A 13,721-nucleotide genomic window follows, 5' to 3' on the forward strand; every position below is an offset into this window, starting at 1 on the left:
ATGCCTGTAATCCCAGCACTTTGGGAGGCTGAGGCAGGCGGATCACGAGGTCAGGAGATCAAGACCATCCTGGCTAATGGTGAAACCCCATCTCTACCAAAAATACAAAAAAATTAGCCGAGCATGGTGGCGGGCGCCTGTAGTCCCAGCTACTCGGGAGGCTGAGGCAGGAGAATGGTGTGAACCTGGGAGGCGGAGCTTGCGGTGAACTGAGATCGCACCACTGCACTCCAGCCTGGGTAACAGAGCAAGACTCCATCTCAAAAAAACAAAAAAAAAGAAAGAAAATATTTTCATGTATATAATAGCTATTGGCATATCTTCTTTGGATAAATGTCTTCAGATCCTTTGCTTATTTTTATTCAAATTGGGTTGTCTTTTTATTGTTGAATTTTATTGTTCTTTATATATTCTAGATATGAGTCCCTTGTCAAATATATGATTTGCAAATGTTTTTTCCCGCCGGGTGTGGTGGTGCATGCCTATAATCCCAGCTCAGGAGGATCACTTGAGCCCAGGAGGTCGAGGTTACGGTGAGCCATGATCATACCGCTGCATTCCAACTGGAGCCACAGAGTGAGTCCCTGTCTCAGGAAAAAAAAAAAAAACACACACACACACACTTTTTTTCTTCCATCGAATGATTGGTTGTCTTTTCACTTTCCTAATAGTATCCTTTGACACACACAGTTTTTAATTTTTATGAAGTCCAATCTATCAATTTTTTTTCTTTTATAGCTTGTGCTTTTGGTGTCGCAGCTAGAAGATCCTCACACCTCAGCCTTCCAAGTAGCTGGGACTGCAGGCATACACCACCATACCTCGCTAATTAAAATTTTTTTTTTGCCTGCGCATGGTGGCTCATGCCTATAATCCTAGCACTTTGGGAGGCTGAGGTGGGCAGACCACTTGAGGTCAGGAGTTTGAGACCAGCCTGGCCAACATGGTGAAACCCCGTCTCTACTAAAAATATAAAAATTAGGAAGGCGTGGTGGTGGGTGTCTGTAATCCCAGCTACTCGGGAGGCTGGGGCAGGAGAATCACTCTAGCCCAGGAGGTGAAGTTTGCAAGGAACTGAGATCGTGCCACTGCACTCCAGCCTAGGCAACAGGGTGAGACTCCATCTCAAAAAAGAAAAAAAAAAGAGAAAAACATTTTTTTGGTAGAGAGGGGGTCCTGCTATATTGCCCAGGGTGGTCTTGAACTCGGCGTCCAAAAGTGCTGAGATTACAGGACCTGCCACCACACCCAGCTAATTTTTGTATTTTTAGTAGAGATGGGGTTTCACCATGTTGGCCAGGCTGGTCTCGAACTCCCGGGCTCAAGGGATCCACCTACCTCAGCCTCCCAAAGTGCTGGGATTACAGGCGTGAGCCACCGGCCTGGCCTCTTCTCACATTCTTGATGATGTCTCGTGACATACAGAAGTTTTAGATTTTTCTGTTTTTTCTTCCATTGTTCATGCTTTTGATGCCAAATCTAAGAATCCATTGTCACATTCAAGGCCATGAAGATTTACCTTATGTTTTTTTTCTAAGAGTTTTAGATTTTATTTTAGAGTCTATGATCTATTTTGAGTTAATTTTTGTAGACAGAGTGAGATAGTGGTCCAATTTCATTCCTGTGCATGTGGTTATCCAGTTGTCCCAGCACCTTTTTTTTTTTTTTTTTTTGAGATGGAGTCTTGCTCTATCGCCCAGGCTGGAGTGCAGTGGTGCAATCTTGGCTCACTAACCTCCGTCTCCCAGGTTCACACCATTCTCCTGCCTCAGCCTCCCGAGTAGCTGGGACTACAGGCACCCGCCACCACACCCAGCTAATTTTTTATATTTTTAGTAGAGACGGGGTTTCACCATGTTAGCCAGGATGGTCTCGATCTCCTGACCTTGTGATCTGCCCACCTCGGCCTCCCAGCATGCTGGGATTACAGGCGTGAGCCACTGCACCCAGCCTCCAGCACCATTTTTTTAGAAAAGATTATCATTTGCTCCATTGAATGGTCTTGGTAACGTTGTCAAATATCAAATTGACATCCAGTGTGTATCATGGATGTAAAAAATATATGTATCAGTTGACCATAAATGTTTGGGTTTATTTCTGGATTCTTAATTCTTTTCCATAGGTCTATATATCTAGCCTTATGCCAATACCACACTGTTTAGATTATTGCAGCTTTGTAGTAAGTTTTGATATTGGGAAGTGTAAGTACTGCTACTTAGTTTTAAATTTTGTTTTCACTATTTGAGGCCCCTTGGAGTTTCCTATTTCATGGATTCCTTAGAATTTTCTACATACAATCTCATGTCATCTGCAAATAGAGACAGTTTTACATCTCTATTTGTGGATGGCTTTTATTTCTTTTTCTTGCCTAATTGCCTGGGCTAAAACTCCCAGTAGAATGTTGACTAGAAGTGGTAAGAGTGGACATCTTGTCTGTTTCCTGATCTTAGAGGGAAAGCTCTCAGTCTATTAATTTAATAGCATGAAATACAATATTAGCTGTAGTTTTTTTTTTTTTTAGACAGTGTCTCCCTCTGTCACCCTGGCTGGAGTGCAGTAGCTCAATCATGGCTCACTGCAGCCTCGATCTCCTGTGCTCAAGCAATCCTCCTACTTCAGCCTCCCAAGTAGCTGGGACTACAGGTGTGAACCACCACGCCTGGCTAGTTTTTGTATTTTTTGTAGAGACGGGCTTTCACCATGTTGCCCAGGCTGGTCTCAAACTCCTGGACTCAAGCAAGCCACCCACTTCAACCTCCCAAAGTGCCAGGATTATAGGCATGAGCCACCCTGCCTGGCCTAGCTACAGATTTTTCATAGGTATGTTTATCAGGTTGAGGAAGTTTCCTTCTATTCCTAGTTTATTGAATTTTATAATCATAAAAGAGTGTTGAATTTTGTCTTGCTTTTTCAGCATCTATTGAGATGATCATGTAATTTTTGTTCTTTATTCTCTCAATTTTGTGTGTTTCATCGATTGATTTTCAAATATTAAACCAACCTTGTATTCCTGGGATAAATCCCACTTGGTCATGGTGTATAATCCTTTGTATACGTTTCTTGATTTGTTTTGCTTGTATCTTTTTGTTGTTGTTTTGAGACAGATTCTCGCTCTCTCTTCCATGCTGGAGTGCAGTGGCGTGATCTCAGCTCACTGCAATCTCTGCCTCCTGGGTTCAGGCAATTCTTGTGCCTTAGCCACCAGAGTAGCTGGGATTACAGGTGTGTGCCACCACACCCAGCTAATTTTTGTATTTTTATTAATAGTAGAGATAGGGTTTTGCTATGTTGGCCAGGCTGGTCTCCAGCTCCTGGCCACAAGTGATCCGCCTGCCTCAGCCTCCCAAAGTTCTGGGATTACAGGTGTGAGTCATCACACCCAACCAGTTTGCTGGTAGTTTGTGGAGGACTGTTGTTTCTATAGTCACAAGGGATATTAGTCTGTAGTTTTCTTGTGATATCTTTTTGTAACTTTGGTATCAGGGTAATACTGGCCTCACGGTTCCTTCCTCTTCTTTTTTTGAAAGAGTTTGTGAGGGATTTGTATTAATTTTTCTTTAAATATTTGATAGAAATCACCAGTGAAGCCATCTGGGTCTGGAATTTTCTTTGTTGAAAGTTTTTAAATGACTAATTAAATCTTTTTCCATGTTGTAAGTCTGTTCAGATTATTTATGAGTTCTCCTTCTTATGTCAGTTTTGGTAATTTATGTCTTTCTAGGAATTTTTTCATTTCTTCTATTTAACTTGCTGGCATGCAGTTGTTCACAGTGTTCCCTTATTATCCCTTTACTTTTGTGTGTGTGTGTGTGTGTGGAGATGGACTCTTGTTTTGTCTTCTAGGCGGAGCGCAGTTACACGATCCCAGCTCACTGCAACCTCTGCCTCCCAAGTTCAAGTGATTCTCCTGCCTCAGCCTCCTGAGTAGGTGGGATTACAGGCGCCCGCCACCACACCTGGCTAATTTTTGTATTTTTAGTAGAGACAGGGTTTCACATGTTGGCCAGGCTGGTCTTGAACTCTTGACCTCAAATGATCCACCCGCCTCGGCCTCCCACAGTGCTGGAATTACAGGCGGGAGCCACTGCATCCAGCCCCCCTTTACTTTTTATAAGTATTGATAGCTCCCTTTTCATGCCTGAGGTATTAGTCTGAGTCTTCTCTTTTTTTTTTTTCTTGGTCAGTCTAGCTAAACAGTTGTCAATTTGTTGATCTTTTCCAAGAAAAAACTTTTGGTTTTACTGACTTTCTCTATTTTTTCTATTTTCTATTCCATTTATTTTTACTCTTACCTTTATTATTTCCTTCCTTTGGCTTTCTTTTGGTTGAGTTTGCTCTTCTTTTTCTAGTTTCTTAAGGTGGAAGTTTAGGTTATTAATTAGAAATCTTTCTTCTTTTCTAATATTGACATAGTTACAAACGTCTCTCTAAGCACTGCTTTAGCTGCATCCAGTAAGTTATGTTGTGTTGTGTGTTAGTTTCCATTCATCTCAACATATTTTCTAATTTCCCTGTGATTTCATCTTTCACTCATTGATTATTTAGGAGTGTTTTTAAATTTCTACATATTTCTAGCCAGGCATGGTGCCTCACACCTGTAATCCCAGCACTTTAGGAGGCCAAGGCAGGCAGATCACTGGAGGTCAGGAGTTCGAGACCAGCCTGGCCAACATGGTGAAACCCTGTCTCTATTAAAAATACAAAAATTAGCCGAGCATGGTGATACACTCCTGTAGTCCCAGCTACTTGAGAGGCTGAGGCAGGAGAATCACTTGAACCCAGGAGGCGGAGGCTGCAGTGAGCCGAGATAGCACCACTGCACTCCAGCCTGGAGGACAGAGCAAGACCCGCCTCGAAAAAAAAAAAAAATTCTACGTATTTGTTAATTTCCTTGGTTGTCATTTTCTAATTTAATTCCATTGCAGTTGGGGAACAGACTTTATGTAATTTCAATCCTTTTCCACTTATTGAGGCTTGTTTTAAGGCCTAGTATAAGTCTACCCTGAAGAGTGTGTCATGCGTAGCTGAGAAAAATGTGTGTTCTGCTGCTGTGTGGAGTGTTTCGATGTCTTTCAGGTCTTGGCTTACAGTGTTGTTCAAGGCTTCTACTTCCTTGTTGATCTTCTGCCTCGTTGTTTTATCCGTTATTGAAAGTGGGGGCCGGGCGCAGTGGCTCAAGCTTGTAATCCCAGCAGTTTGGGAGGCCAAGGTGGGCGGATCACGAGGTCAGGAGATCGAGACCATCCTGGCTAACACGGTGAAACCTCGTCTCTACTAAAAATACGAAAAATTAGCCGGACATGGTGGCGGGCGCCTGTAGTCCCAGCTACTCGGGAGGCTGAGGCAGGAGAATGGCGTGAACCCCGGAGGCGGAGCTTGCAGTGAGTGGAGATCGTGCCACTGCACTCCAGCCTGGGCAGCAGAGTGAGACTCCGCCTCAAAAAAAAAAAAAAAAAAGAAAGTGGGGTATTGAAGTCTCCAACTACTATATTGAATGGTCTAATTCAGTTCAGTTCCCTTCAGTTTTATTAGTTTTTGCTTCATGTATTTTGGGCTCTGTTGTTAGGAGTATATATGTTTACAATCATTTTATCTTCCTCATAAACTGGCTCTTTTATCATTATAAAAGATATTGTATCTTTAGTAACAATTTTTTTTTTTTTTTGAGACAGAGTCTTGTTCTGTCGCCTAGGCTGGAGTGCAGTGGTGCTATCTCGGCTCACTGCAACCTCCGCCTCCCAGATTCAAGCAATTAGGAGCTCCTGTCTCAGCCTCCCTAGTAGCTGGGGCTGCAGTGCACGCCACCATGCCCAGCTAATTTTTGTAGTTTTAGTAGAGATGGGGTTTCACCATGTTGGTCAGGCTAGTCTTGAACTCCTGACATCAGGTGATCCACACATCTTAGCCTCCCAAAGTGCTGGGATTACAGGCGTGAGCCACCTCGCCCAGGCTTCAGTAAGAATTTTTGTCTTAAAGTCTAGTTTGTCTCATGCTTGTGTAGCCACCCTAGCTCTCTTTTAATAACTCCTCACATGGTTTCTTTTTCCATCCTTCTACTTTCAACTCTTGTGTCTTTGACTCTAAAGTAAATCTCTCACTGTTAGATCATTTTATTTTATTTTATCCATTCTGGGATGGGCCCAGTGGCTCACACCTGTAATTCCAGCCCTTTGGGAGGCCCAGGTGGGAGCACCACTTGAGCCCAGGAGGTTGAGACCAGGCTGGTTAAGATAGCATGACCTCGTCTCTACAAAAATTTTGTTTTTAAAATTAGCCAAGCGTGGTGACATGGCCCCGTAGTCCCAGCTATTTGGGAGGCTGAGGTGGGAGGATTGCTTGAGCCCAGGATGTCGAGGTTGCAGTGATCTAGGATCACACCACTGCACTCCAGCCTGGGCAATTGAGCAAGACCCAGTCTTATAAAAAGAAAAAAATAATAATCCAGTCTGCCAATTTCTGCCTTTTGATTGGGGTGTTAAATTCATTTACATTCAATGTATCACTAATAAGCTAGGATTTATGTCTGCCATTTTCCTAATTGTTTTCATATGTTTTGCCTTTTTTGTTCCTCTATTCCTTGATTCTGCCTTCTTTCTTTCTTCCTTCCTTCCTCCCTCCCTCTCTGCCTCTCTCTCTCTCTCTCTTTCTTTTTTTTTTGGAGACACGGTTTCACTCTGTTCCCCAGGCTGGAGTGCAATGGCGCCATCTTGGCTCACTGCAACCTCGCCTCCCGGGTTCCAGCGATTCTCCTGCCTCAGCCTCCCAAGTAGCTGGGATTACAGGCACACACCACCACACCCAACTAATCTTTGTATTTTTGGTAGAGATGAGGTTTCGCCATGTTGGCCAGGCTGGTCTCAAACTCCTGACCTCTGGTGATCCTCTGACCGCAGCCTCCCAGAGTGCTGAGATTACAGGCATGAGCCACTGCCCCCAGCCTGATTCTGCCTTCTTGAGTGTAAAATCAATATTTTCTTTCTTTTTTTATTTTTATTTTTATTTTTTTGAGATGGAGTCTTGCTCTGACGCCCAGGCTGGAATGCAGTGGTGCAATCTCGGCTCACTGCAAGCTCCTCCTCCCAGGTTCACACCATTCTCCTGCCTCAGCCTCCTGGGTAGCTAGGACTACAGGCGCCTGCCACCACGCCCAGCTACTTTTTTTGTATTTTCAGTAGAGACGGGGTTTCACTGCGTTAGCCAGGATGGTCTTGATTTCCTGACCTCGTGATCCACCCGCCTCGGCATCCCAAAGTGCTGGGATTACAGGTGTGAGCCACCGCGCCTGGCCTCTTTCTTTTTTTTAATACAGGGTCTCACCTCCTGGGCTCAATCGATCATCCCACATCAGCCTCCCAAGTAGCTGGGACTACAGGCATGTGCCACCATGCATGGCTAACTTTTAAAAATTTTTTATAGAGATGGGTCTCGCTAGATTGCCCAGGCTGGTCTCAAGCAATCCTCCTGCCTCAACTTCCCAAAGTCCTAGGATTACAGGCATAAGCCACAATGGCTGGCCAATATTGTCTAATATATCATCTATTTAATTCCGTTTTTGTTTTGTTTCATTTACAATTTTTTGAGTTATTTTTAGTGGTTGCCTTAGGGATTACAATTAGCATGTTAACTTAGAACAATCTAGTTCACCTTAATAGTAACCTAATTTTAATAGTGTTTAAAAACTTTGCTCTAATATAGCTCCATTCCTCTCCAGTCCTTCATGTCATTATTGTCATACAAATTACACCTTTATATGTCAACACAGTTTTGTAATTATTGCTTTATGTAGTTATCTTTTAAAGACAGGGTTAAAGACAAAAAGGAAAATAATTACTACAAAAATGTTTATTCTTTCTTTTTTTTTTTTGAGACAGAGTCTCGCTCTGTCACCCAGGCTAGAGTGCAGTGGCACTGTCTCAGCTCACTTCAACCTCCACCTCCCGGGTTCAAGTGATTCTCCTGCCTCAGCCTCCCAAGTAGCTGGGATTACAGGTGCCCACCACCACACCCAGCTAATTTTGTATTTTTAGTAGAGACAGGGTTTCACCATGTTGGTCAGGCTGGTCTCGAACTCCTGACCTGAAGTGTCCACCTGCCTTGGCCTCCAAAAGTGCTGGGATTACAGGCTTGAGCCACCGAGCCCAGCCTATACTGTCTTTCATAATGCCTATGTGGTTATCCTTACAGTGTTCCCTATTCATTCGCGTGGACTCAAATTACCATCTAGTGTACTTCCGTTTCAATCTGAAGGCTGCCTTTACTATTTCTTATATGGCATGTCTGCTAGTGATAAATTCTCTGTTTTTTAAAATCTAGAGATATCAGTGGGGATATGGCGGCTCACACCTGTAATCCTAGCACTTTGGGAGCCTGAGGCAGGAGGGTTGCCCAAGAGTTTGAGACCAGCTTGGGCAACATAGGGAGACCCTGTCGCTACAAAAATTAAAAAATTAGCTGGGTATGGTGGCACGCACCTGCAATTCCAGCTACTTGGGAGGCTGAGGTGGGAGAATCACTGGAGCCCAGAAGGTCCGGGCTGCAGTGAACTTCGATCGCCACTGCACTCCAGCCTGGGTGACAGAGTGAGACCCTGTCTCAAATAAATAAATAGGCCCGTCACAGTGATTCACGCCTGTAATCCCAGCACTTTGGGAGGCCAAGGCAGGAGGATCGCTTGAACCCAGGAGTTCAAGACCAGCCTGGGCAACATAATGAGATCTTGTCTCTACTAAAAAAAAAAAAAAAAAATAGCTGAGTGTGGTGGCACATGCCTGTGGTCCCAGCTACACTGGAGGCTCACTTGTGCCCAGGAGGTCCAGGCTGCAGTGAGCTGTGATCACACCACTTCACTCCAGCCTGGGCAATGGAGCAAGACCCTGTCTCAAAAATAAATAAATAGAATAATAAAAATAAAAATAAATCTAGAGATATTTTCATTCCTCTTTTATTTATTTATTTATTTATTTATTGAGACAAAATCTCACTCTGTCACCCAGGCTGGAGTGCAGTGGCACAATCTCGGCTCACTGCAACCTCCACCTACCAGGTTAAAGCGATTCTCCTGCCTCAGCCTCCCGAGTAGCTTTCCTGAGTAGCTGGGATTACAGGCATGTGCCACCATGCCCGGCTAATTTTTGTATTTTTAATAGAGATGAGATTTCACCGTGTTGGCCAGGCTGGTCTCGAACTCCTAGCCTCAGGAGCTCCCTGCCTCAGCCTACCAAAGTGCTGGGATTATAGGCATGAGCCACTGTGCCAGGCCTATCCCTACTTTATTTTTGAAGGAGAGCACAGGGTTTTCATCCATTCTCACTCAAAGTCTACTACAGTCTGGAGAAGGTGGCCCAATGGGCTTGTTACCCCATCTCTGTGTCCTTTCTTTGGACTTAAACTTACCCTGGTTCCACAGCTTACTAGCTATGTGACCTTGGGCTGGGCAAGTTATGTCACTGCTGCGTGCCTCCATTTCCTCATATATAAAATGCAGAAAACAATGGTGGTGTGCTCAAGAGTGTTGGAGGACTGATTTAAGACGTGTTGGCCGGGTGTGGTGGCTCATGCCTGTAATCCCAGCACTTTGGGAGGCCGAGGCGGGCGGATCACCTGAGGTCAGGAGTTCGAGACCAGCCTGACTAACGTGGAGAAACCCCATCTCTATTAAAAATACAAAATTAGCCTGATGTGGTGGCGCATGCCTATAATCCCAGCTACTTGGGAGGCTGAGGCACGAGAATCACTTGAACCTGGGAGGTGGAGGTTGCAGTGAGCCGAGATCCAGCCTGGGCAACAAGAGCGAAACTCGGTCTCAAAAAAAAATAAAATAAAAAAAATAATAAGACGTGTAAAGCCCTTGGAGCTGGCAGAGCCTACGATGCTATGAGCTCATTTGCCCAACAGAAACAACTTGGAAGGGTGGGGCATAGGATTCAGTGAGCAACTGAGCTCTTCCCAGCTCCTGGGCTCCTCCCTAGATTCCCTTTATATATATACAGATTTAAATATATATATAAATATTTAATAGAGGAGGGGGAGGGACTATACTATGTTGCCCAGGCTGGTCTTAAATTCCTGGGCTCCCGCCTTGGCCTCCCAAAGTGCTGGGATTACAGACGTGAGCCACTGCCCCAGCCCTCCCTAGATTCCCTTTAATGACTGTCACCTGGTCTTCCTACAGAAAGCTGCGAGGCTCAGCAGAGGCAGCCTGTAAACTGGCTGGGGCAACTACAAAGCAACCGCCGGCACAGAAGGACGCCCACCCCATGTTGTAAGCTTACACATGTGAAGGGGACAAAGGGCAAAACCCATTCTGTCCTTTTGCAATATTATCTGGGCCTGGAGTGCCTACGACAGCTGGCCCAAGCCTCCTGTCTGCGGGGCAGGGCTGCTGGAACCATTGTGAAGCTCCAGGTAGGCCTGAGACGGTGCCTGTGCACCTGCCTGGGCTCTGTAGGAAGAGAGCAGGTGCCTGGAAAGCTCGCACAGCAATGAGGGCCACCCACTCTTCCAACTCATATCTGTCCCTGTGTCATTGACCAGTCCCCCAGGACACTTACAAAAAGGTCACCAGGAAGAAGTCTGCCTCCGCCCTGCCACCCCTTGGTCCAGTCCCCATTGCCCTCCTTCCCTGGGCCAGGTACCTCTCCTGTCTCCCAGCCCCACTCTGGCCCTTTCCCTCCAAAACAAGTGAGACAGCTGACTCATGCCTTGAGGAAAGCCATTTATTTCCAAGATATAGACTGTACTTTTAAGACAGGACTTTTCAGAAGCAGGAAATTTTAGTTGTTGCCAGAGAGGTGTGTCAAGGACACAGTGAAAGGAGCCATGCGGACATGGGGTGGAAGGCTTTGTCCAACACTGTTACAACACTTTTGTAAATGAGCAAAACATCTTTAAAAATCCTTATAAATTCTTTATAATATGTTACACATTTAGAGACAATATTTACAATAAAAGAAGGGGGAGGGAGGGAAAGAAATCTACTTTACAGTAAATCTTGGCATAAAACAAGAGGACTGATAGACGTGGCAGTGGGTTCACCACCTACCTGGGCTTCCCTGGAATGAGTGAGGGTGTGTGGGGGCTGGCCTGGTGATTGGAAGTCTATTTACAGCCTGTGGGGAGAAGAGGGCGCTGGGTCCTGTCCATCCTGCAGGAACAGCCCAGCTCAGACCCCATAAATCAGTGTGTGAGTGACAGAGAGACAGCAGGGGTGTTGACTATCCCTCCTCCTAAGGGGAAGAAGGTGGGCTTCTGTGTGCCTGGGCTGTGGAAGGAACAGGCACAGATGGAAAAACAAAAAGAGGGGTGAGGGAGGTACCAGCAAGGGGGACCCTGGACCCCCCCCAAAACTGTCTGGGGAACAGGCAGCTGCCCGTGGTTAAAGCGCTTAGAGGGTGACTCAGGCAAAAGGATGTTGGGGAGTAACCCTGGTGAGGGTTTCAGTCCTGCCTCCTTGGAATGGCCCCAACCCCCTTCTCTGGCTCTGGCAAGGGGGGCGGGCAGGATCCTGTGTGCACCAAAGGCAGGGAGCCCTGGGGCGCAAAGTGGGGACCAGGGTGGGGGTAGGGGGACAGAAGTCGCTACTGGAAACACCTTGGGACAATGACTGCACACACTCGCACACACAAGCCCCTCCCCCCATGGACATACGCACCCTACACCTCCTCTCCCCAGACATACACACATCCCCACTTACAAGCTGAGGTGGGAGGGCAGAAGAAAGACGCAAAAAGCCAGCATCACCCAGGATCTTTCCTTTAGTCTGAAACTTAGGGGTTCCCTAGCCACACCCCATGGTCCACAAGGGTCCCCAAGTGCAGCCACAGAAAGGCTCAGAGGGACCTATCGGGCGCATGTGTGCAGGGACACAGACCCCAGCAGCCCACGCCCCCTCCTCTTCTGCTCATCACCTCTGGAACCCCCTTCCATTCACTTAGTCCGGCCCCAGCCTTCTTCTCTGCCCTGCCAGTTCCAGCACACCAACTAGAGACACTGCCTGCTGCGCCCTCCACCCCCACCATGCACCCAGGGGCCACAGAAGAGGAGGTGCAGGCTGGTGAAGCCTCCTGGTTCCCAAGGGGCTCTAGGGAGGGGTGGCGCCCGAGCGGCGCGGGAGGTGGGGATCACAGACACTGATGCAGGCGGGAGGCGGCCGAGCGGCGCGGGGGCTGGCTCTGCAGGGACCCCGTGTCCCCGGGCGCGGGCGGCTGCGAGGCAGCGGACGACGGGGCCCGCGCCTTGGTGGACTCCAGGCTGCTGAGTCCGGAGTCCTTGTTGTCACTGTGCGCCCGCGCGCCCGCAGGCTCCGGGGGGCCCCCTCCGCCCAGCTCCTTCCACTCGTTGAAGTTGAGGTCAGTCAGCGGGCTCTGCACCACCACGGTGTGGCGGCGCCAGCTGCTCCGGCGCCGCCGGGTCTCAGGCGACAGCGGCCGCCGCAGGCGCACGGCGAGCATGTCGTCCGCCGTGCCGCGGAGCCTTAGCCGCAGCGCCTCCATGCGCGAGGGCCGCGAGGCCAGCGCCGCCGCCGGGGGCCGCAGCGACTCCTGGCTGCTGGACGACGCCGAGCCGGGCGGCTCCGGGGCGCGGGGACCGCCCCGGCCCGCGCCCTCGCCGTCTGGGCGGCCCCGGGCCAGGCGGCGGCGCGCCAGAGTGTCGCAGGGCATGAGGTGGTGCGAGCTGAAGGACGGCCGGCGCGTCAGGCGCCCCCCAGGCCCCGCGCCCGCCGCGCCCTCAGTGTCCGTCTCCACGTGGCTCAGCTCGCTACGCTCGTCGTCCGCCTCGTCCCCCGCGCCTGCCCGCCGACCGCTAGCGCCCGAGCACACGCTGCGGTCCATGGTGGACAGGGTGGAGTAGCCCGACACAATGGAGCGCGTGTCCGCGGCCGGCCGCTCCTCCGGCGCCGCCGGGGGACTGAGGCGTCCGGGGGCCTCGGGGGCGACGGCGCCAGGCAGCGGCCCTTGCGGCCGCTCCTGAGTCCCCGGCGCTGTGGCCCCCGCCCCAGGCTTGTGCGCCTCCTGCTCCGAGTCGTCGTCGGTGCTGCTGCCCAGCCCCCGCGCCTCCCGCCGCTTCTTGCGCTTGCGGTTGACGGCCGAGATGAAGGAGATCGCCAGCATCTCCCGAGCGTACGGCTCCTTCTTGGGGGCCCACGAACCCTGTGTGGGAGACAGGTCAGGATGCGGGGGGCGCCCGGACTCGGCCCCCTGCCGACCCCGCTCTACCCGGTCCACCCCCACGTCACGGCACCCAGTCGCCACAAGCCCCAGCCAAGGCCAGCACCCACGGCCGCATCATAAAATTTGCTCCTCCTCCAGCCCCGTGCCGCCCTCCGTCCAGAGACTACCCCCGCTGGCCCAAATCTAGGCTCTCAGCTCTTTCTTGTGAGGTGGGCTGGTCTCCCAAAGCCCCCTTCCATTCTGTTTTCCGTATCCAGCCCTGGCTAAATCGTTTAGACACGGCTCTGGTGATGACAGTCTCTCCACAGTGAATAACGCTTGGCAGCCTGAATCCGTTTCACACACGCCCCTGGGGTGTCATCACCAGAGCTTCCTGCATGCTGATCCCCAGATCCCCGGCAGGGGCGCTCTCTGACCACAAGTCCCCCACCTCCTCTCCACCCGCCGCCACCTGGAAACCTGCCTTCCCACCTGCCCAGCATCTACAGGCCTCTCCAGGGCAACCCGCCCAAGTTCACGTCCTCCCCTTTCCGCCGGACCCCACCAGCTCCC

The 13,721-nt window shown here is 49.2% G+C and overlaps 1 protein-coding gene across 9 annotated transcripts in view; it reads right to left on the reverse strand.

The window, feature by feature from the left end:
* Positions 1-10,701: 10,701 nt before the first annotated feature.
* ARHGAP23 (Rho GTPase activating protein 23) overlaps positions 10,702-13,721 on the reverse strand; it is a 94,144-nt gene continuing 91,124 nt past the window's right edge. For 7 of the 9 annotated variants that reach the window (XM_063706477.1, XM_063706479.1, XM_063706476.1 and 4 more), the window contains one exon: positions 10,702-13,148. In XM_063706477.1, coding sequence (XP_063562547.1) covers positions 12,120-13,148 — 1,029 coding nt within the window. In that variant the 3' untranslated portion in view covers positions 10,702-12,119. The remainder of the gene's footprint in view (positions 13,149-13,721) is intronic. The other 2 variants (XM_063706483.1, XM_063706484.1) reach the window with 2 other exon arrangements.

Source organism: Gorilla gorilla, chromosome 4 (genome assembly GCF_029281585.2).
Source record: "Gorilla gorilla gorilla isolate KB3781 chromosome 4, NHGRI_mGorGor1-v2.1_pri, whole genome shotgun sequence".
Taxonomy (NCBI): Eukaryota; Metazoa; Chordata; class Mammalia; order Primates; family Hominidae; genus Gorilla; species Gorilla gorilla.